The sequence below is a fragment of the Chiloscyllium plagiosum genome, unplaced genomic scaffold (genome assembly GCF_037043375.1).
Source record: "Chiloscyllium plagiosum isolate Xiang-an unplaced genomic scaffold, Cpla_swu_hap1 HiC_scaffold_2, whole genome shotgun sequence".
NCBI classification, from domain to species: Eukaryota; Metazoa; Chordata; class Chondrichthyes; order Orectolobiformes; family Hemiscylliidae; genus Chiloscyllium; species Chiloscyllium plagiosum.
This window is the reverse complement of record NW_028270140.1, coordinates 28,820,033-28,842,444: the sequence shown is the minus strand read 5'-3', so window position 1 is coordinate 28,842,444 and position 22,412 is coordinate 28,820,033. Positions and strand designations below refer to the sequence as shown.

Here is a 22,412-nt window from a genome sequence, read left to right as displayed (position 1 = left end):
AATTTATCCAGGTATGTCATGTAAACAAAAAGCAGGACAATCCAACCCAACCAATTACTACCCCATCAGTCTATTCTCAATCATCAGTAAAGTGACGGAAGCTGTCAGTGCTATCAACTGCTCAGCAACAGCTTTGCTCAGTGACACCCTGTTTGGGTTCTGTCAGGGTGCTCAGTTCCTGACCTCACCACAGATTTCATTCAAAGATTGTTAAAAAGGGATGAGAGAGGGAGAGAGGGAGAGAGGGAGAGAGGGAGAGAGGGAGAGAGGGAGAGAGGGAGAGAGGGAGAGAGGGAGAGAGGGAGAGGGAGAGAGAGGGGAGAGAGGGAGAGAGGGAGAGAGGGAGAGAGGGAGAGAGGGAGAGAGGGAGAGAGGGAGAGAGGGAGAGAGGGAGCGAGGGAGCGAGGGAGCGAGGGAGCGAGGGAGCGAGGGAGCGAGGGAGCGAGAGAGCGAGAGAGAGCGAGAGAGCGGGAGAGCGGGAGAGCGGGAGAGCGGGAGAGCGGGAGAGCGGGAGAGCGGGAGAGCGGGAGAGCGGGAGAGCGGGAGAGCGGGAGAGCGGGAGAGCGGGAGAGCGGGAGAGCGGGAGAGCGGGAGAGCGGGAGAGCGGGAGAGCGGGAGAGCGGGAGAGCGAGAGAGCGAGAGAGCGAGAGAGCGAGAGTGCGAGAGTGCGAGAGTGCGAGAGTGCGAGAGTGCGAGAGAGCGAGAGAGCGAGAGAGCGAGAGTGCGAGAGTGCGAGAGAGCGAGAGTGCGAGAGAGCGAGAGAGCGAGAGAGAGAGTGTGAGAGAGACAGACAGTCCTTGACGTCAAGGCCAGATACAATTGTGGCATCAAGAAGCCCTCACAAAACTGGAATCAATGGGTAGCAGGAGCGATCACTCCAGTGATTAGAAACAAACTGCACAGGGGATGATGATCATGGTTATTAGAGGTTAGTCCTGGACCTGAGATGACATCTCTGTAGGAGTTCTGCAGGATAGTGTCCTAGGCCCAACCATTTTCAGCCTTCTTTCCATCATGTCAGCTGTGGGGATATTTAGCACCATTCACAATGAATCAGATACTGAAGCAGTCAAATGTTCAAATGCAACAAAATCTGGATGACATCCAGGCTTGAGCTAACAAGTGACCAGTAACACACACAATATACAAATACGGCAAGCAATGACATCTAACAGGCAGACAATCCAAGCACAGCCCTTTGAAATTCAATGGTGTTATCATCATTGAATCTCCCAGTTCAACATCCAGGGGGATTTTGGGGGGGGGGGGGGGGGGGGGGGGGGGGGGAATTACCATTGACCACAAAATCAACTGAAATAACAGCAGCTGCAAGATGTCAGCTGCTAGGAATATAGTGGTGAGTAATCACCTCCTGACACCCAGAATCTGTCAGGAATGTGATGGAATACTCTTCATTTGCCTGGATGGTTGCAACTCCAACACCACAAGAAGCTTGACACCATTCAGGTCAAAGCAGCCCACTTGGTTGGTGCCACATCTACTAGCAGTCATTCCCTCCACCACTAACACTCACCAGCTGGAGTGCGTACAATATAAAAATACACTCCAGAACTTCAAAAATCCTCAAAGAATCTTCCACCTAGAAGGACAAAAGGCAGCAGATACATGGGAACACCACCACCGCGAGATCCCCTCCAAGCCACTCACCATCCTGAGTTGGAAAAGTATCACTTCACCATTCCTTAACTACTGCTGGACTTCTCCTTTAGGACATTGTGGATCTACCAGCAATATATGACTGCAGCAGTTAATTCCACCTTCTAAAGGGCAACTAGGGATGGCAATAAAATGATGGCCAACCAACAACACCCACAACCCATCAATCAATGAAAAACAACTTGTGAACATGTACTTTAAATCTGTCAACTTGAACTATGTAACACTCTACTTATTTAATTGGTGCACAGTTTGAGCCAATTCAAAAAGCTCATTTTAAAATATGAGCTAATATCCTTAACTCTTAAACCATTGTTTATAACAAGCTATTCTTGAGGGGCTACACATCAGTGTAATTAATTGAAACTTGTCACTGATTAATTTCTCTGGGAGCATGGCAAGATTTCAGGCAAGTCTTTCAAAATTAACAAAGTGGAAGGCTCATTCTTTTGGATATAAATGTGAATTTTGAAGTTCCTTGACCTTGCATTGATTTAGTGTCTAGCCAAATTATATTGTGGGGGAGAAAGGAAATCAGCATAACTGAGCAAAATCACTATTCCAAATGTTCACAGGATGAAATTATGAAAAGAACTGCCATTTTAAACATTGAAATAGAATTGAAAATGTTATACGAAGTATAATAAACATTAAAAAGCAACCCGGCTCTACAGAAGACTTCAATATTAAATTGATCTTGCAGTGACAATAAGATGTTCAGTGGTTCATGAATTCGTTTATGTACTTATACCGCCATCTACTGGATAACTTGCTTAATTACAATAAAGGCTATTTACAAACCAATCTCCAGTAAAAGAAACTACAATTATTTGGTGCCACTAAACACAAACATTGAACAGCCCTGAAATATAAAAGAAAAATGCATAATAGCCAGTAGTTTGATATCAGAGGCCAAAATCATGGATTGAATAGAGGAGGATTGAGATGGAGATGGGACAGCCAAAAAGGAATTGAATTTCAGGTGATTTAGATGAAGCAGAGGACATCTCACAATGACAAACAATTGAAGACAGTCACAAATGAGAGGGCAAAAGCCAACAATCAGGTGCTGGCAAAAATCTTGGGTGTTACAAAGGATTACTAAAGACAGTGAAATAAAGGGATTTAAAACAAAAGGAATACATTTGAATTGAAGGCATGGTTTCACATTCTCACAGGAACACAGGAAATGAGGAATGGGGGAGTCAGACCTGGAGAATTTGGATAGGCTGAGGATAGAGATCAACTATGGATTATTAGGGTGAAGGGTCAGAAAGGCAGTCATACAATATGCCATCCCTTCCCTCCCAAAAGGCATGGATAAGAACAAATAGTTTATTGTAATTCAGCATTGTTTATTGAGATGAGCCAAACATTGACAAGGGTTAAGCATCAAAATGACAGAGGTGCCAGTGTTGGACTGGGGTGGACAAAGTTAAAAATCACAACACCAGGTTATAGTCCAACAGGTTAATTTGGAAGCACTAGCTTTCAGAGCACCGCTCCTTCATCAGGTAGCTGTCACAGCCAGCTGATGAAAGAGCAGCGCTCCGAAAGCTAGTGCGTCCAATTAAACCTGTTGGACTATAACCTGGTGTTGTGAGATTTTTAGCTTCAGCAAAGACAGCAAAGAGACACAAGGACGTTGAAAATTCAAGTCGAGAGAAAGCTTTATTTTGACCGGTCACTGTGGATTTTATTCATTTTTATGGATAAAGTTCCAATGAACTATTTTTAAAGTGCGCTACTTGAGCTTTTTGAATAAGCACATACTAAACAAAATGTGCATTTAAAACTCAATTACATAAAGTATGCCATTATGTAGATTTTGCTGTAGTATAATGATTTTTTTCAGGTAACCATAAAATAAAACCTCTTCACACTCACAGTCAGCAATATATTTATTTGCTTCGCCATTGAATAGTAGAGCAGTTCCTGGGTTTTCAGGGTCATAGCGAGGATATCCATTTTCCTTCAACTGTCCTTCAGTTAAGACATAGCTCTTGAGAGCACTATAAAGTGCAGCACCTGTAGAGTTCAAAATATTACACTCTACATCAGACATTAGGTGCAAAGAGGAAAACTTTCATAGGCCATGATATTGGAATACAAGATATTGATTTATAGCAACAGATATTTCTCATGTTGGTTGATCAGTGTCTAGAAAGTGAACTCTCTCCATAATCAAGAATACCCAGGTAATTGTGTGCGCACATGCTTGAGTGTTTGGGAGGGAGGGGCACTTAGCTGGATGGCTGGTTAGATATGCAGAGTGACATCAACACTGTAGGCTCAACCTCAGCCAGCATGGGATTTATTAATCTCACTGAGAACTACCAGTCAGTCACATTTGTCTAATGAGAGCAGCCTTATGGTCCTATGGGACTACAGTAACTTTGCCTTCCTTTACATCCAGGTCAGAAATAGAACAGCTAGATAAAAACTACATTTTAAAAATCAGTTCGCAAATATGTTTTACTGAAGAATGTTTTTTCCCGCAGATATTTACAGACACTCCCACTACCCAAAATAAAACAAAATATGCAAACGTTGATGACTTCTTTTTCAAAATAGCATTTTATAAAATAGTCTCCCTTTATATATACACATTCCCCTTCTGGGCAAAGCAGTCAGCCCATTGTATGCTACACATATTCTTATACACTACTGCTGCCCAAAATATTTATGGGCCCCAGGAAAGCCTCTATGTACCTCCAAGGATCTGCAGACCCCAGTCTGTACAGCTGTTCTGCACTGCTCACAACAGAATGAGTCTTTAGTCTGACCATGGATGATACCCCAGCATTTGCTCCATGTGACACAGGTATCATACTTTGACTATTCAGCAAGATTGCCAATTAATGCCACACAAGCATGACATTCCATTCCAATCAGCCTGAAACGCAGGCTGAATCCCTTACAATCAAATGGAATAAAAACAGATGCTTTGCCAACAGGTAGCTCAGTCTTTACCCTTTTATACGCCAGGCAAAAGCATCCAGAAATATAAAAGCCAATGCTGAACAAGGACCATTAAAAATATTCATAATACTGACAAACAAATGTTTTTGGCATAGCGCTGTTAAATAATGGAGATTGCAGATACCAACATTAAAAATTAAAGCATTCTCCAACTTGCTAATGACAGAAAAACTGTTTAAAGGTGCCAGCTGAAGTCATCCATGGTGTAATATCAACAGCAGAAGCCGCAATAGGAGTGGACATAAACAACACAGCCAGAATTAATTAAATGTCAAATATCTCAGGAACACCCTGGCTCCTGTTGGAAAAAAAAGAACTTTGAAAAATATCTCTGGGCACAGACTATGGACTCAAGTAGTTTTTCATTAAACTTGGTTAGAACATAGATAACATTACTCATCTGTGATGTACATGTGGTCAACTACAAGTGAAGTGTTTCTTGGTCTCCAGAAAGATCATTGGCCCATGATTGAACTGTGTGCTAAGGCAGTACTCAAGAAATCTGGAAACTTGGCCAAATATTAATTTGACATTATTATTTGACATCTTTACATATCAGTAAAGACAACTATTCAGTTCAAATGGTCCACGCTGATATTTACATTCTGCAGACACCTTATCCTTATCTCTTCATCCTATCCAAACAGGATATTTTATTGGTTTCATCCTCACGCATTTAGCTAACTTCCCTCAAAATGGATCTATATAATTCACAATCAATCCATGAGGTGATGAGACCCATACTCCGGGTACCCAAATTGCCTAGTCAGTTTAGTCCCTTTATTGCCTCTAGTTCTGATTGCTCATTTAAAAAAAATGTCTGCCTGGGTAGACAAAAAAAAAAGGGTCCATCAAAACAAAACCTTAAACAGTACAGTTCAGGACAACCCTTTGGCCCCCGATGTTGTGCCGATCTTTTATCCTTCTAAAGATCAAACTAACCTACACAACCCTTCATTTGACTGTCACCCATATCCCGTCCCTAATGCATCTGACTCTACCACCACTGCTGGCAGTGCATTCCACACACCCACCACTGTGTAAAGAACCTACTTCTGACATCTCTCCTAAACCTTCCTCCAATCACAATTGTGATAGCCATTTCTGCCCTGGTAAAAAATCTTTTGACTATTCACTACCTATGCTTCTCATTATCTTGTTCACCTCTATCAAGTCACCTCTCATCTTTCTTTGTTCCAATGAGAAAATCCTAGCTTCCTCAACCTTTCATAAGACAATCCCTCAAGTCCAGGCAGCATCCTGGTAAATCTCCTCTGCACCCTTTCTAAAGCTTCCACATCCTTCCTATGATGAGCTAACCAGAACTCTCAATAGTTCAAGTGTGGTCCAACTAGAGCTTTATAGAACTGCAGCATAACCTCTTGGCTCTTAAACTCAATTGCCCTGCTAATGAAAGCCAACACATCATATACCTTAACTCTTAACATGGGTGGCAACTTTGAGAGATTATGGATGTAGACCAAGATCGCTCTGTTCCTCCACACTGGCAAGGATCCTGTCTTTAACCCTGTATTCAACATTCAGATTCGATCTTCCAAACAATCACTTCACACTTTTCCAGGTTGAACTCCATCTGCACTTCTCACCCCAGTTCTGCATCTTGTCAATGTCCCGTTGCAACCTATAACAGTCCTCCATACTACCAACCCTCATCTCATCAGCGAACTTACTAGCCCATCCTTTGACTTCCTCATCCAAGTCACTTATAAAAATCACAAAGAACATATCCTTGCAGAACACCACTGGTCACCAAGCTCCAGACTGAGCACTTTCCATCTACAACCACCCTCCGTCCTTTATAAGCCAGTCAATTCTGTATCCAGACAGCCAAATTTCCCCATATCCTATGCCTCTTTACTTTGAGTGAGCCTATCATGGGGAACTTTATCAAATGCTTTGCTAAAATCCATGTACACCACATCCATGCTCTACCTTCAAATGTGTTTTATCACATCCTCCAAGAATTCAATAAGGCTTGAGACATGACCTGCCCTTCAAAGTCATGCTGACCATCTCTAATCAAACAATGGTTTTCCATGGAATTATAAATCCTGTCTCTCAATCTTCTCCAATACTTCACTCACCACTGACATAAAACTGACTGGTCTGTAATTCCCAGGATTATCCCTATTCCCTTTCTTGAACAAGGAAATAACATTTGCCACCCTCCGATCATCTGGCACGACTCCAGTGAATAGTTAAGAGCAAAGATAAAATTGCCAAAGGCACAGCAATCTCTTCCCTCACTTCCTGTCATAAACTTGGGTATATCCCATCTGGCCCAGGGGACTTATCTTTGTTTTTCAAAATTTTCAACACATCAGGTGAACCCCTTACTCTCCCATTCTCATAAATTAGCCTCAGCCTGTTAATAGGAGAAAGTGAGGTCTGCAGATGCTGGAGATCAGAGCTGAAAATGTGTTGCTGGAAAAGCGCAGGTCAGGCAGCATCCAGGGAACAGGAGAATCGACATTTCGGGCATAAGCCCTCCTGAAGAAGCGCTTATGCCCGAAACGTCGATTCTCCTGTTCCCTGGATGCAGCCTGACCTGCTGCGCTTTTCCAGCAACACATTTTCAGCTCAGCCTGTTAATAGTTAAGATAAGTGGTGCAGGCATGATGGGTTAAATGGCCTCCTTCAATGCTTTAACAATTCGGTGATTGGGTTCAGTTCTAACAACACTCTAGGACATCACCCCACCCAGCACAATGCAGCCCACTTCATAGCACCACAGATATAGTGGCAGCATGGTGTACATTTCAGATGCAAAACATTATTTAACCAAGGCTCCTTGAACTGCACCTTCCAATGCTGTAACCTGGACCACGTGGGACACAACACTACCTGTAATTTCCCCTCCAAGTCACACCATCCTGACTTGGAACTAAAATGACTGTGACCTTTAAAGGTCACAGAGTCAAAATCATGGCATTGTCTTCCTGCCAGCTGTGGGTATCCCTATATCATGTTCTACAGAGTTCAAGGCTACAGTTCATCACCACTTTCTCCAGGGAAATTACAGATGGGCAATAATTACTGGCCTAGCCAGTGACACATCCCATTGACTAATGAGACAAAACAGGTCTCCTTAAGGACTTTAATCTGTATTTTCATTATAACTTCCTTTGTATCAGACACCAATTCTTAAGTCCATGTAAAAGCTTGTTAAATTTTAATATTTATCTGCTAACCCAAGGAAAAATAAATGTTCTTTCACTCAAGTATATCTAGCAATTGTCTCATTGCTTCATTTTAATTGGGGAAGATTTAGCCACATGCAAAAGGGGAATTAAATAGTGTTGCAGCCTACCCGGGACACTGGAATGAGAGCTAATTCACCCTTCCTCACTTGCATCACAGGAGCCCATTTAAATGAGTGTCATTACTTCATGTCAATCTCTTGTTTTTCCCTCTTACATATGCCCATGCATATTATTCTTACCCAAATAATCATCACATGCCCTCGTGAATACCTGAATTGATCATGCCTCCTGCACATTTCCTGGCAATGCATTCTGGACCCAAATTACTCACTAAGTGAACGCTTTTCCTTACTTCACGCTAGCTTCTTTTGCAGTTCATAAAGTCTATGCTCTCTTGCTCCTATCTATTCTACCCAACCCTCTCATTTTGTAAACCTCAGATTACCTCTTAGCTTTCTGTCCAAGGCAAACAGTCCAGATTTCAATCTATCCTCAACTAAAGTTCCTCATCCTTGGCGCCATTCTTGTGAATTGCTTCTGCACACTCTCCATTGCATTGGCATCTTTCCTATCACATGGCACCCAGAACTATACACAATATTCTAACTGAAGTCCAAATGTGCTTCACTTCTGATCATGTAAATAGGACTAGCATTTAAAAAAAGACTTTTGAAATAAAAGCTTGATATTTCACTCCCAAGATAAATGTATTGTGATAAGAACCCTTGATTAACTCACCTTCTAGAATTGTTCCTGATGAAAGTCTCTTCCTTTTAGAGGGCTGGCAACCTTGAAAATAAACACATTTAGTTTTCTCAAAGTTCATTGCTATTTCACACTGGTCCATCCAATGCAGTAGATTGAGAACTTATTCATTTTAACTCAATGCAGTCTTTTCCTAAGAAAATTTAACCAATTGCAAAGTACATATTGTGGGATTCAAGTTGCTGAAAGTTGGCTTTCAAATGGAACTTGAGTCAAACAAACATTGTTTTCATATTAAATTAGTGATTCAAGAAGTGTGTACAATGCAATGATTAAATCATTGATAAAATATCAGAAATTCTCCAAAAAAAAATCAATTTTCCTCTGATTTTTTGAAAAGTATTATTACTCTCAACATTGGTCAAACTTTGTGACATTTTTCAATTATGTCCATTGCTAATTTGCACAGGGATAGCTTGGATAGGGCAGCCTGAAAACATACCATCTGAAGACATTGGTCCTTGTTTCGCCAGATTCTTCAAGATCTTCAGTGCATGCACAGCTACATTCAAATACATGAACTTGTTTGCACTACGTTCAAAAATAACTTTTTCTTCAGACATAGCCTAAAACAAGAGGAAAAATTACTGACTCCTTTCAAAAGCAATTAGCTCAATTATGTTGACCTTCTACTGGCATCCAAAGTGTTGGGATTGAGGAGATTCCAGGTTTGCTGTACCTCAGTCATCATCTGCCAAAAGGACAGCATTAAGATCATAATTATCCTCATTTACTAGGTCTGAAGATGAAAGGAAATAAGGTGATCATAAAGCTCCAATAGAAATTCAGTGGTCAGGTGCTGACAATACATCAACAATAATTTCATTACCTTTACTCTTAGCTAGCAAAAAGAATCAAAGGACAGAGACTTACAGTAATCTGCAGAGCAGCAAATGTGATGCCAGAAGATAAACCTTCACATAACAACTAGATTTAGAATGCACTGCCTGGAAGTATTATGGATACAGGCTCATTTGAGAAATCCCACAGGGCACTAGATGATTAGAGGACCTGTACACTACACCCACAAGTAATTTTACCTTGAGTTTTATCTTTTTGTATTCTCTAGTCACATCAGCTGTTTTTGGTTCATACTCTATCCTCTCCTATCACACTCACTTTAACATTTCCCACTTTAACTTGCTCTTTTGTCTGGTCTCGTTTGATTTCTGTCCCATCTTCCCAAATTTGATTCTTGCTACTACTAGTTAAAAATAAATTTTCCACCTCTCTAATTATCTGGCTTGAAACAACAGCCACACAGTTCAGGTGGGGGAAATCATCCCAAATGATGTACGTCTCACTGTTCCCAGTACTAGTCCCACTGTGCCAAGAACGTTTCTGGTTCTTGTCTCCCACACCAGTCTTTAAGTCATGCATGTATTTGTCTAACCATATTTCCCACATATCAACTTGTGTGGCTCATGTAATAATCTAGCAATTTATGACCTATTGAGGTCAGCTTCTCAATTTGGCACCTCTGATTCAGACTATGTAGAATCTCTTTCACAAACTCAATGTCATTGGTACATGCTTGTTCATCTTCAGTCTTAAGTGGATATTCTGAATCAAGACAGAGGCAGATAGCCATCTGCACTCTTGCTTTGCAGTAGAGAACAATGTCAGTCCTCCTCGATACATGTCACCTACCACCATTATGCTTCTTCTTACTCCCTCCTTCTTGAGTGGTTTCTGTACCATGTGCCTTATCCACCCTGCAGTCTTCCCTGAAGCTGAAAGAACTTCAGGCCTGTTGGACAATTACAAAGATTAAGGCTCTGCCCTCTGGGTTCCTTTACCTATGGGCTGGAAGTGAAGCAATCCCTGGACATAGGGTGGAATCTCATGATTTGGTCAAAGAGATGTGTCTGCCTCCCAGTACAGTGAATTTATGAAACACTCCACTTTTGTTTTGCATAATTCACACCACTTCAAAACAAAACTGAACTAAGATGCTCTAAGTTCAAACATCTACTGCAGAGAGTTTGTTCTGGATCACAATGGCATCCAGGAGCTCCCACATGCTACAGCTTCTTCAAATTAATGGGATGTGCATGTTGCTGGCTGAGCCAGTGTTTATTACCATCACTTGTTGCCCAAGAGGTGGTACTGGTGAGCTGCCTTCCCTGATCCCTGCAATCCATTTGCTTTAGATACACTCACAATGCCATTAGGGAAACAGCTCCAAAATTTTGACCCAGTGACAGATAATTTATTATGCCATTTTAAAATTAGGTTTTACATATTTACTTACCTTTTCATGTTTAATGGAATGCACCATTGGTTGCTATGCTTTTCTTGCCTTAAGCTCAAAGTAGTATAAATTTTAGTCACTTACCAGGCTCACCAAATTGTTCTGCTACAGAGAAAGAAACTAATTCTTGGGAGGTAAAGGTTAGAAAAAAAAAGCACTTTTGCCCCTTCCTCCAACTCCGTCAAACACCATGTCTGAATACTATCAAGCTGCATTGAGTTGACCAGTTTTGTACATTCCTAATAGGAATGGCCGAGGTTACCCAGTTAGAGGAAGCAGTTTCAATTACTTCAACTAAATCCAACTGTTCTTCCCCTGCAGGCCTTGTTAAAACTGGCAACCTAGGAATTTTAAACAGCAGATTTCAGTTAAATGTCCACCACAAACAAGATCAGATTTGTACAGAAAGACTTAGACAATAAGTAACTGCCAGCATTCAATCTTTCATCTTTGTCATCTCACACTATATTCCATCCCAAGTATTAAACAATTACAGAGCAGACGACAGATTCTCCAAAATAACGATAAGAAATAATGTTTTCTACAAATGCAATTCAACATGGGGTGCTCTTCTGCAGTTGTTAAATGTACTCCATTTTAAGGAATTGCCAGTGTTCCAGTCAATTTCTGTACTAACCTTTTTAACTGCTGCTTGTCGAGATGAACAGGTCTTCAAAAACTCCTCAATAAAAAAGCCAAGATACTGTTTTCGCACAGTGTTGGACACTTTAGCTCCTCGCTTTGAGCTAGCTCTCTGAAACAAAGGAAAAGGTAGCCCTTTTGTTCAGAGAATGGGACAAATGTTTGAGCACTTCTTCAAAACAATAAAACAACATTTATATACCTGTGGAGCAGGAACACGGCTGGCTGATTCCAATGGAGAAAGTGTACGTGTGGTTTTGGAAGTATGGTCTTGAGCAATCTGTTCTTTCAAAGACATGTTACAGCTAGGGCTAGAGTGTGAACTGGGACGTTTCCTGAAAGAATTCTGGGAAACTAGAGGCAATCACACAGTTAGTGACAAATAACAAAAATATTCTATCCACAATCAAAATGTCATTTCACTTCCTACCTTTGCCCAGTAAGTGCTGTACACAAAAACAGGAAATACCACAAATCCATTCACTTGCATGATGCAGTAAGTCAATTCAGTCAGTACATTCTATAGTAAATGTTCTGAATTGTGAAAGAAAATTTTAAAAAGTGGCTTGAATGCCTTTTCATGCCCCAGTAACTCCATCAGATAAAAGGTGGGCGGGGTGTTATGGGTCAATTCTAATTTTGTTTGTCAATTTAGCTCTCCTGCCAACCACTTCATCCCCTCCTCAGGTGAAGGGTAAGCAAACGAACAGTGTTCGAGAACACCACAGGCATACGCGTTCTTTGGAGATTCTGGAAAAGATTAAGAAAGTTGAAGATGGTGTGGAAAGTGAAGCTTTTTTTTAAAAAAAAAACATTGGGAAGAAATAAAGTTCTCTTTTATAAATAAATGTTATAAAGTTAGAGGTTCAGCAGAAAGCTTTAAATGCTATTCAGTTTTAAGATTTAAAGATATTCCAGCCATGGCACAATTAGCCTTCTCTTCACAATAAAGAGTCTTTATTGTTTAAAATTTGTTCCTCTTTTCAAACCCTCTATCCATATTTGGTTTGTTGTTGTTCTTGGTTCAGTTTATGTCAAGAAACAATTCCCATACAATTCTCCATTCTATTTGGGTCAAGAGAAAAATTATACAATAGATATCGTGATGAAGCTGCTCCTTTAGCAAGGTTATGTTGTCTTTGTTTTTTTTTGCCCCCAAGAGGGTTTGTAAAAGCCAGGGGTTCTGATTTGTCTAGGGTTTGGAGTCTTTTCTAATGGCTAACAGATACTGCCCAAGGCAACAATCAGGGAAAAAGGCTTTTAAGTTTTTAAAAAAAACACTTGGACCATGAAAGGAGAATGGCCAATTCTCCCAGTTCAGGGATTTTTTCAGTTTGGTTTAGTTTTAACTGGGAACAGAAGCAACAATAGTGAAAGAAGGTTCCATGCTCGAGCAATGATCCCTGGCTGATCCTCTCTCCTGTAAGAACCTGGGTTTGAATTTATCTTTTTGCCAAGGGGTGTGTTTATGGGGATGTTACAAAATTGGAACAGCATCATTAAGTTGAGATAGCGTCAGTTAGGTTTTCAGATGGATTAAGTTATTCAATAGGAGAAAGTGAGGACCGCAGATGCTGGAGATTAGTTTTGAGTGTTGGGTGCTAGAAAAGCACAGGTCAGGCAGCATCAGAGGAGCTGGAGAGTTGACGTTGCAGGCAAAAGCCCTTCATCAGGAAACAGTTATTCTATATTCTGTTCTGGTTTCGTTTGGTAGTCTGTAAGTAATTTTTTTCATTTTGAAACAGTCGTTTGACCAGCTGCATCACTCCTGGAATAGCCACCTTACATCTGCCTAAAACAGCTAATAAAAGTGAAGGTCGAGGCTACCTTCTTAATGTGTTGAGAAGATCTGGCCTGGTCCATAATATTCAATTCAATATCACTTCAAGTTAAACCAACCCCCAATACTTTTAGGAACCACCATAAAGCCATTAACATTGATACATTTAAACTGAAGTGCCATAGCACTTGTTTCAACATTATTAGCTGGAAAGCCAACATGGCAAAGTTACTGAAAAAACAAAATTCAAGCACTGAACTAGTTACTGAGATATCACATCACACCCTCAGATGCTAATAAAGATTGCAGAAGATTAATTTGACATGGGGTAAACACCTAAATAAAAATCAGGGAATTTCAGCAGGTCTGACAGCACCCGTGGAGAGAAAAAAAAAGTCAACACTGAATTCAATAATGACTTTAGAATGGATTAGCATTAGCATGAAATCTCAACTGTTTCCCTTGTCCTGGCTACTGAGACTTGCTGAGATTCTCTAGCACTGCTTTCAAATACATAGCCTCAGCAAATATACAAATATGCACAAAGATGTTGCTAAAAAACATTTCCGAACACCTTAGAAATAGGACTTTCTTTCAAATAAAAAGAAAAAGTGGTTGGAAACCAACAACCACATGGACAGTCAAGGAGATTGCAGTGATTTTCCTAGGTCTGGGAATAGGGTAGTGGTGAAGGAAGCAACAAGGGGAGAAAAAACACTAGGCCTCATTTCATCTACCAATACTGTCATGAACAGATGCAAGTGACCACCAGAGATCTTAGGGAGATGAAGTCTTGCTTTCACACACAGTACCATACATTGTTGTGTGTCACTAGTTACTGTGCTAAATGGGATAGACTCCAAACAGATCTAGAAACTCAAGATTAGGCATCCGTGAGGCACTATGGGCCATCAGCAACAGCAGAATCATACTACAGCGCAATCTACATCCTCACAGTCCAGCATACCCCCACTGTACCATTACCTTTAAGCCTGGGGAACAACCTTGAATCAATGGAAAGCACAGGAGAAACATGACGAGCAGTTTCAGGCATACCTAAACAGGAATCATCAACTTAAAGCTACTAAACAGGACTACATGCATGTAGACAATGTATTTGAAACAGCATAAGCAGACAGATCTAAGCAATCCCACAACTACGATCAGATCCAAGCTCTGTCTGCTTAGATATTCATATTCAGTCATAAATGGTAGTGGACAACTAAATAACTCACTGGTGGAGGGTCGTGTTTCTGTGCTAACTGATCAAAAGACATCATTGTGTCTCCACCAAATAAATCGCCTATGCAAGACACACCCCTAGCTGCCCAATGTTTGAATCCTGAATCAAATCATCCCCAGTTGAAAATCTGGCATACCCATTATAGAACATAGAAGAATACAGCGCAGTACAGGCCCTTTGACCCTCGATGTTGCGCCGATCCAAGCCCACCTAACCTACACTAGCCCACTATCCTCCATATGCCTATCCAATGCCCGCTTAGATGCCCATAAAGAGGGAGAGTCCACCACTGCTACTGGCAGGGCATTCCATTATAGGTGTAAGAGAAGACATTTTGCCAATATTGCCTTCCCTCTGCTGAATTGCACTCCATGCTTTAACAGTATTGATAACTATTGGGTTATGGCAATATTCCCTAACTGTCCTCATTTTGTCCAAAAACAGCAAGCTGGTAAGGGAGCACCTTGCCAGAGAGGTTTTGATACCTAACCATATTGAAAGAGGTCCCCCCACAAGCCCAATCACTCATGTAAGATAAAAGCGAGCTTTGTTGGTAGCTTTTAATGTGCAAGAGATCCACTCCCCCCAATCTGAGAGACAATGCAGTTTAGCTAAGGGGCTGCTCACGATACCAAATAAAAGAGCTGAACCAGCTGGTCAGTATCCTGAACTTTTGCTTATTGAAAATCCCACCCCCCGCCGTGACCACTTAAATGGGAATCAATATTCACCCTCAAAGCTTCGCATCTTCTTAAAGCCACCCATAGGCATAGCCTCTGATTTTGCAAAATCAATCTTGTACCCCGAAAAGGTGCCAAACTTGCTGATGCATTGTATCAGGCAAGGCACCAAAACTGCTGGATTTGACAAAAAAAAAAAGAGAGGACAGCGACAACGTACAACAAAATCTTACGTAATTTTGATCCCACTTCTGGAACTGATATTTTAGGATCCCTATGAATGGCCTCCGCCAATGGTTCAATCACCAATGTAAAACACATTGGCGAAAGATAAAGGCAGCCGACAGGGCTGAACAAGTGTTAAAATTGCTTGTTCATACCCCATTGGTGATGACAGCAGCGAGAGGGTCACTGTACAGAACCTTTACCCATCTTATAAAGGCTTCCCCCAAGTCCAACCACTCCAAAGTATAAAAAAGGTACGGTCACTCAAATCTGTCAAATGCCTTCTCTGCATCTAGAGAAATCACCAATCCCTCTATCGTCTGTTGACATGCTTGAATTACATTATTGGAGGATGTGTGGCCCTTTATGAAGCCAGTCTGGTCCTCTTTAACAGTCTCCAGCCTTAACACAAGAGTCTTAGGAGGATTTTGAAGTCCACATTTATGAGTGAAATGGGCCTGTAAGAAGCAGAGTCCTCCGGGACCTTCCCTTTTTAAAGAATAAGTGAAATATTGGCCTCTCAGATGGCAGGAGATTATCATGACTGTACAAGTCATTGAACATGTTGAGCATCGGGCCTGACAATAGGTTTATAAATTCCTTATAGAATTCACTGCGAGGTCCATCAGGACCGGGCGCCTTTCCACCTCTGAAGCTGCTTCAGTCTCCTGCACCTCTTGCTTTGATAAGGGGGCATTGAGAAAAGACTCTTGCTCAGGGGTCACGCCCAGGAGCTCCAGATCCTTGAGAAAGGACTCCATCTTGGCCCTCCTCACAACCCTCAGATTGGTGTAATTCAGATAAAATCTCTGGAATGCCACATTAATATTTTTGGATTCACATGTTAGGTTCCCAGACCCTTCCCTAATCGGCATAATGGTTTGAGGGGCACTCCTTTTCCTGGTGAGCTATGCTAGGGTACTTGCCTGGCTTGTCATCATGTTCATATACCATTTGCTTTATGAAAGTAAGCTCCTTCTTTGCGGTCTGTGAGAGCAAGGAATTCAATGCAGACCGCAGCACTGTAATCCTCTGTAGTTTGGCCAACGAGGGCCAGTCAAAGTAAGCCTTCTCGGCTGCCTTCAACCATGCTTTGAGGAGACATTGCTGTTTGCCCTTCTGCTGCTTCGTACTGGCAGAATAGGAAATAACTAACCCCCTGGCATAGGCTTTGGCAGTTTCCCAAAGGACGGACGGGCTACTAACCGAGGAACGCCCTAAAATTACTCCACAAAATTATCCTTAAGGATAAAAGGATCCATTCACCAGTGCCTCGAGCTCACTGTAGGGTCCTTAATCGTAACTGCTGAAAATGTGTTGCTGGAAAAGCGCAGCAGGCCAGGCAGCATCCAAGGAGGAGAATTGACGTTTCGGGCATGAGCCCTTCTTCAGGATTCCAGAAGAAGGGCTCATGCCCAAAATGTTGATTCTCCTGCTCCTTGGATGCTGCCTGACCTCCTGCACTTTTCCAGCAACACATTTTCAGCTCTGATCTCCAGCATCTGCAGTCCTCACTTTCTCCTTAATCGTAACCAACAGGTACACTGGAGCGTGATCGGAGATGGTAATATTACCAATTGCACAAGATGCTACCAAGTCCAGGATTGCCACGGGGGTCAGGAAAAAAATATCAATCCTGGTGTGACATCTGTGCGGATTGGAAAAAAAAAAAACAAAATCTTTGTCTGTAGGGTGGAGAGGCCTCCAGACATTTGTATAGATGGCACAAGGGGGCCTTTGGGTAACTTGTCTACCGTGGGATCCACAAGACAGTTAAAATCTCCCCCATAATGCTATGCTGGGACTGGAGACTGAACAATTTAGAGAATGCATCTATCAGAAATTTGAGGGGATGGGCTAGGAGGCCAATAAACATTTAAAACACCATATTCTTCCCAATTTATCTGGGCTTTGAGAATTACAAACCTCCTGTGTCTCTTGAGCACACACTAGTAATGGGAGATTCCTGCTAACCGATATAGCCACTCCCCTACTTGTGGTATTAAAAGATGAAAAGTAAACCCGATCAAAGCCATTCTGCTGTAGTTTCAAATGCTCCTTATCATCCAAGTGTGTCGCCTGTAACAAAGCAATAGCCACCTTTTCCTTTGAGACTCAAAAGTACCTTTTTCCTCTTAATTGGTGACTGACTGCCCTTGATATTCCACGTACATCATTTAGTCAAGTCATTAGCCATTGCCTTCTGCAGTAGCATTTAAATACCAGAGAGGAGAAACTCAAACCACAAATCGCCAAGCCTTCGTGTTGCAAGATCCATCGAACAATAAAACTGTATAAACTAAGCCCACTACAGTTAACAAACCTATCAAAAAGATTATATACAAGAAAAATCAAAAAACAAACCAACATATAAAGCGTCAATGGCGCCGTGTAGGGGAACTCAACTCCTGCCCAAAGGGGGCAACTACACATCCCAAAACCCAACTTCCTATCCCGCTGCCAATACTGCAGCCCAGGCATTAAAATACTTGAACCGAACATAAACTGCTCGTAAGTAGGCATCTAGCCATCCCAACCATTTTCCCTCCTCCTAGCTAGAGTTGCACTGTAAACACAAGCAGTAAAGAAAGAAAATACACCATGAGATAACACTGTGGATAACGAATTTTTTTTAAAAAGGGGGAAGTACCTCATCCATCCATTGGTATAAGGATAACTTAGAAATTGAAAGTACACATCTCAACTGCCCTCAAACAGTTTAGACCAAATTATTGCCAATAATAAAAAAAGGAAAAGATAGCCCCAACCAGACTTCCTCTTTTTAAAAAGAAAAAGGGAGACATACCCAACAACACTATTTGTAAACACAAAATTGTTCAGATTAAGTTAATTTGTCCACTAAGTCTCTAGCCTTCTCTGACATGTCTAAAAGAAATGTACAGATCCATCTAAGGTGATCTGAAGCAGAGCTGGATACCTCAGGAGTACTGGATCCCAAGCTCCCTCAGTCTTCTCTTGACACAGTCATAGGATTTTCTCTTCTGGACCACCACCACTGAAATCCTGGAAGAACATGATCTTAGATCTCTCATACACTAGGGCCTTTGGATCCTTCCTCTGGATTCTGGAAGCTTCCATGATTTTCTCCTTATTTCTATAATGATGAAACCGCACCAAGACAAGATGAGGATGTTGGTGACCTGACCTCTGAACCATGACCCAGTAAGTCCTCTCGAGCTTCCAGCCTCTCATTCCAGCCCCGGAGTTAAGGAATTTCAGCAACCAATCCTCAAATTCCACTGGCCACTCACCTTTCTTACCTTTCGGCAGACCGACAATCGGAATTTTTTTTCTCCTGCTCCTGTTCAAGGTCAGCCAAATTACGGATCTGCGTCTCCAGGGCTTGGATCCTATCCATGGAGGAACCAATATCAGCTTCCACCATTGTGACTGTGTTCTACCTCATCCATCCTTTTCTCCAGATCTCACAGCCACTGTTCATGCTTCTGCAGCATGATAAGAGATCGGGGCCAGCTTCTCCTCTATCTACTTGCCCAACATCGAGATTTCGCAAACTCCTTCACCAGGACCTGGTGAGAAATGGAGTCGGCGGATCCTGCAGTCTGGGCCGCGGGCTCGGCTTCTGACGTACCCTTTTCCCTTCATCGGCATCCCTGGTCAACGAAAACCAAGGTAAGTTGCTCTCTAACCATTTCCTGGGACTCCATGACCCTTCCAGAGTCCCAGGATATCGCAGTGGTCTGGGTAGTGTGGGCTCGGACTTCATCTCTCTTCTTAGATCACCACCATCTTGGATCCCTGCAACTTGCCTTTTGCTCATATGGGATGTGGGCATCACTGGCTGACCAACATTATTTCCCATCCCAAATTGCCCTCAAGGTGGTGGTGATGGCACCCCCAAGCCTGTCCACTGCCTACAAACCACAAGTCAGGGATCTGATGGAAATGCCCCATATTTGCCTGGATGAGTGCAGTTTCAACAATGCGAGAAGCTTGACACATACTCATTTGATTGGAATCATCTCCATTTCCTCCACTACGAATACTCATAGCAGCATTGCAAAATTCAAAGTTCCTTAAGAACCACCTTTCAAACCAGACCAGTGCCATCCAGAAGAGGACAGGATACGCAGGAAACACCACCTGCGAAGCTCTCTTCAAAAGACCTTACATGGAAATATATCGTCATTCAGTCAAATTCCTAATAGTATTCAAATTCCTAACACAAATCTACCTAAAGCAGATAAACTGGTCAAGAAGGAAACTAATCATCACTCTCTCAAGGACAACTAGGGACAGGAAATAAATGCTAGTCCAGCCAGCAACTCCCACACAGAAACAAAGAAAATAGGAGCAGTAGTAGACCACTCGAGCCTTTGAGCCTGCTGTACTATTGAATATAATTATGGCTGATCAAACTCAATCTAATCCCACACTCCCCCAGATCACTTGACCCTTTTAAGCCACAGAGCTATATCAATGTCATTCTCCAAAAGGAAATGTTTTGGGCTCAACCACTTGGAGTGGTAGTAAACTCCACAGACTTGTCATTCTGGGTGAAGAAATTTCTCATCTCAATCCTAACTGGCCTATCTCATATCCTTAAAACTGTAACACCCCAGTTCTGGGCTCCCTGGTCATTGGAAATGACCTCCTAAATTTGCTGTCTTATCCTACTAGAAAATCTCAAACCTACAAAATTCATCACCCCTTACCTCACTCTACGAAAGATACTGAATATAGTCCATCTTATTTCTCTCTCTCTCAAGACAGTTGGTCTTCTTTGCTGCCTATTGTACCCCTGCTGCTTACATTCAGAGACTGAGCAGGAGGATACCCCGGTCCTGAACATACTCCTCTCAGTTACAGCCATTCAAATAATAAATCTGCTTTCCTATTTCCACTAGGAAAGTGGGAAGTTTCACATTTACCCACATTAAACTGCATCTGTAATGCACTTGCCTGCCATCTCAACCTGTCCAAATCATACTGCAACACCTCTCTACCCTTCTCATAGGTCACCCTTCCATCCAGGTTTGGCATTTACAGATTGAGAGAATACATTTATATCCCTCATCTAAATCATTAACATATTGGAAATAGCAGGGCTCTAACACCACATCACATTCTACCACTCAAGAAAGTCCCACTTATTGTTACTGATTTCTCAGTTTGCTAGTAAACTTTCAATCCATCTCAATGCACTACTCCCAGTCCCATGCTTTAATTTTATACATTAATCTCTTGGAAGGAACTGAGTGGGAAGCCTTTTGAAAGTCCAAATAAACACCACCACTGGCTCCCCCCATCGTGATACAACCTTGAAGAACTAGATTTGTTAAGCATGATTTCCCTTTCCTAAATCCACGCTGACTGTCTCCGATTCTACCAGTGTTTTCTGCTCTGCCTTAAAATGCTTGTCAAATAACTCTAGCATCTTCCCCAATGCCAATGGCAGTCTACAATTTCTTATTTTCTCTCTACATCCCTTTTTAAAAAGAATGCGGTTACAATGGCTAACCTCTAAGCTGTAGGAACTGGTCCTGTCTTGAAACATTGGAAGATGACCAATATGTATCCACTATTTATAGGGTCACTTGCTTAAATACACTGGTATTTTGTTTATTAGGCCCTGGGGACTTATCAGCCATCAATTCCATCAATTTCACCAATGTCACTTAAAGCATTTTTTTCCTCCTTACAACCTCACTTCAAAAGTCTAGGAGGCCAAAAATGAGCACTCCAGACCTGGGAACCACATTGTATTAGTTGCATGTCATTTGAGACAGTCATACAATGGTTTGAAGGGCTTATGCCCGAAACGTCGATTCTCCTGTTCCCTGGATGCTGCCTGACGTGCTGCGCTTTTCCAGCAACACATTTTCAGCCCAGATCTCCAGCATCTGCAGTCCTCACTTTCTCCTTTGACATTTCAGTGTCAATTGAAACAATACTGGGTTAAAACATAAACCACTCTTGGCCTGAATCAAAGGGTAGATATTGTATTTGGACTAACTACTGTTCTGACAAATACCAAAAATAAAAATCAACCACTGTGCAATGTGTTAAAACCCTTACTCATTTTTCAGTATTTTTATTCTATCCATTTTGGGTTGGAGCTGTGATCAGAGAGAGTTAGGAGCTGACCTTTTGGACTGCCAGCAGCTTAATTAGGAGAAAGTGAGGACTGCAGATGCTGGAGACCAGAGTTGAAAAATGTGGTGCTAGAAAAACACAGCAGGCCAGGCAGCATCCAAGGAGCAGGAGAATCAACGTTTCGGGCATAAGCCCTTCTTCAGGAATGAGGCTGGTGTGCCAAGCAGGCTGAGATAAAAGGTAGGGGGAGGGGTGCTGGGAATAGGATAGGTGGAAGGAGGTGGGGGTGGGGGCGGAGAGGTCGGGAAGAAGATTGCAGGTCAAGAGGGCGGTGCTGAATCCGGGGGTTGTGACTGAGATAAGGGGGGGGGGGGGGGGAGGGAATGAGGAAGCTGGAGAAATCTACATTCATCCAGTGTGGTTGGAGGGTTCCTAGGCGGAAGATGAGGTGCTCTTCCTCCAGGCGTCGTGTGGTCAGGGTCTGGCGATGGAGGAGGCCAAGGACCTGCATGTTCTTGGCGGGGTGGGAGGGAGAGTTCAAGTGTTCAGCCATGGGGCGGATGGGTTGGTTGGTGCGGGTGTTCCAGAGGTGTTCCCTGGAACGTTCTGCAAGTAGGCGGCCTGTCTCCCCAATGTAGAAGAGACCACATCGGGTGCAACAGATACAGTAAATGATGTGTGTGGAGGTGCAGGTGAATTTGCGACTGGTATGGAAGGATCCATTTAGGCCTTGGAGGGAGGTGTGGGCGCAAGTTTTGCACTTTTGAAGAAGGGCTTATGCCCGAAACGTCGATTCTCCTGCTCCTCGGATGCTGCCTGGCCTGCTGTGTTTTTCCAGCACCACATTTTTCAACAACTGCCA

General features: G+C 42.3%; 1 protein-coding gene across 1 annotated transcript in view; it reads right to left on the bottom strand.

The window, feature by feature from the left end:
• Positions 1-22,412, bottom strand: part of LOC122563501 (RNA exonuclease 1 homolog) — a 77,610-nt gene that overhangs the window by 48,025 nt on the left and 7,173 nt on the right. Inside the window, exons 4-8 of the mRNA XM_043717309.2 lie at positions 11,747-11,898; positions 11,540-11,656; positions 9,091-9,214; positions 8,622-8,672; positions 3,565-3,705 (exon numbers count right to left, since the gene is read on the bottom strand). Coding sequence (XP_043573244.2) covers positions 3,565-3,705; positions 8,622-8,672; positions 9,091-9,214; positions 11,540-11,656; positions 11,747-11,898 — 585 coding nt within the window. The remainder of the gene's footprint in view (positions 1-3,564; positions 3,706-8,621; positions 8,673-9,090; positions 9,215-11,539; positions 11,657-11,746; positions 11,899-22,412) is intronic.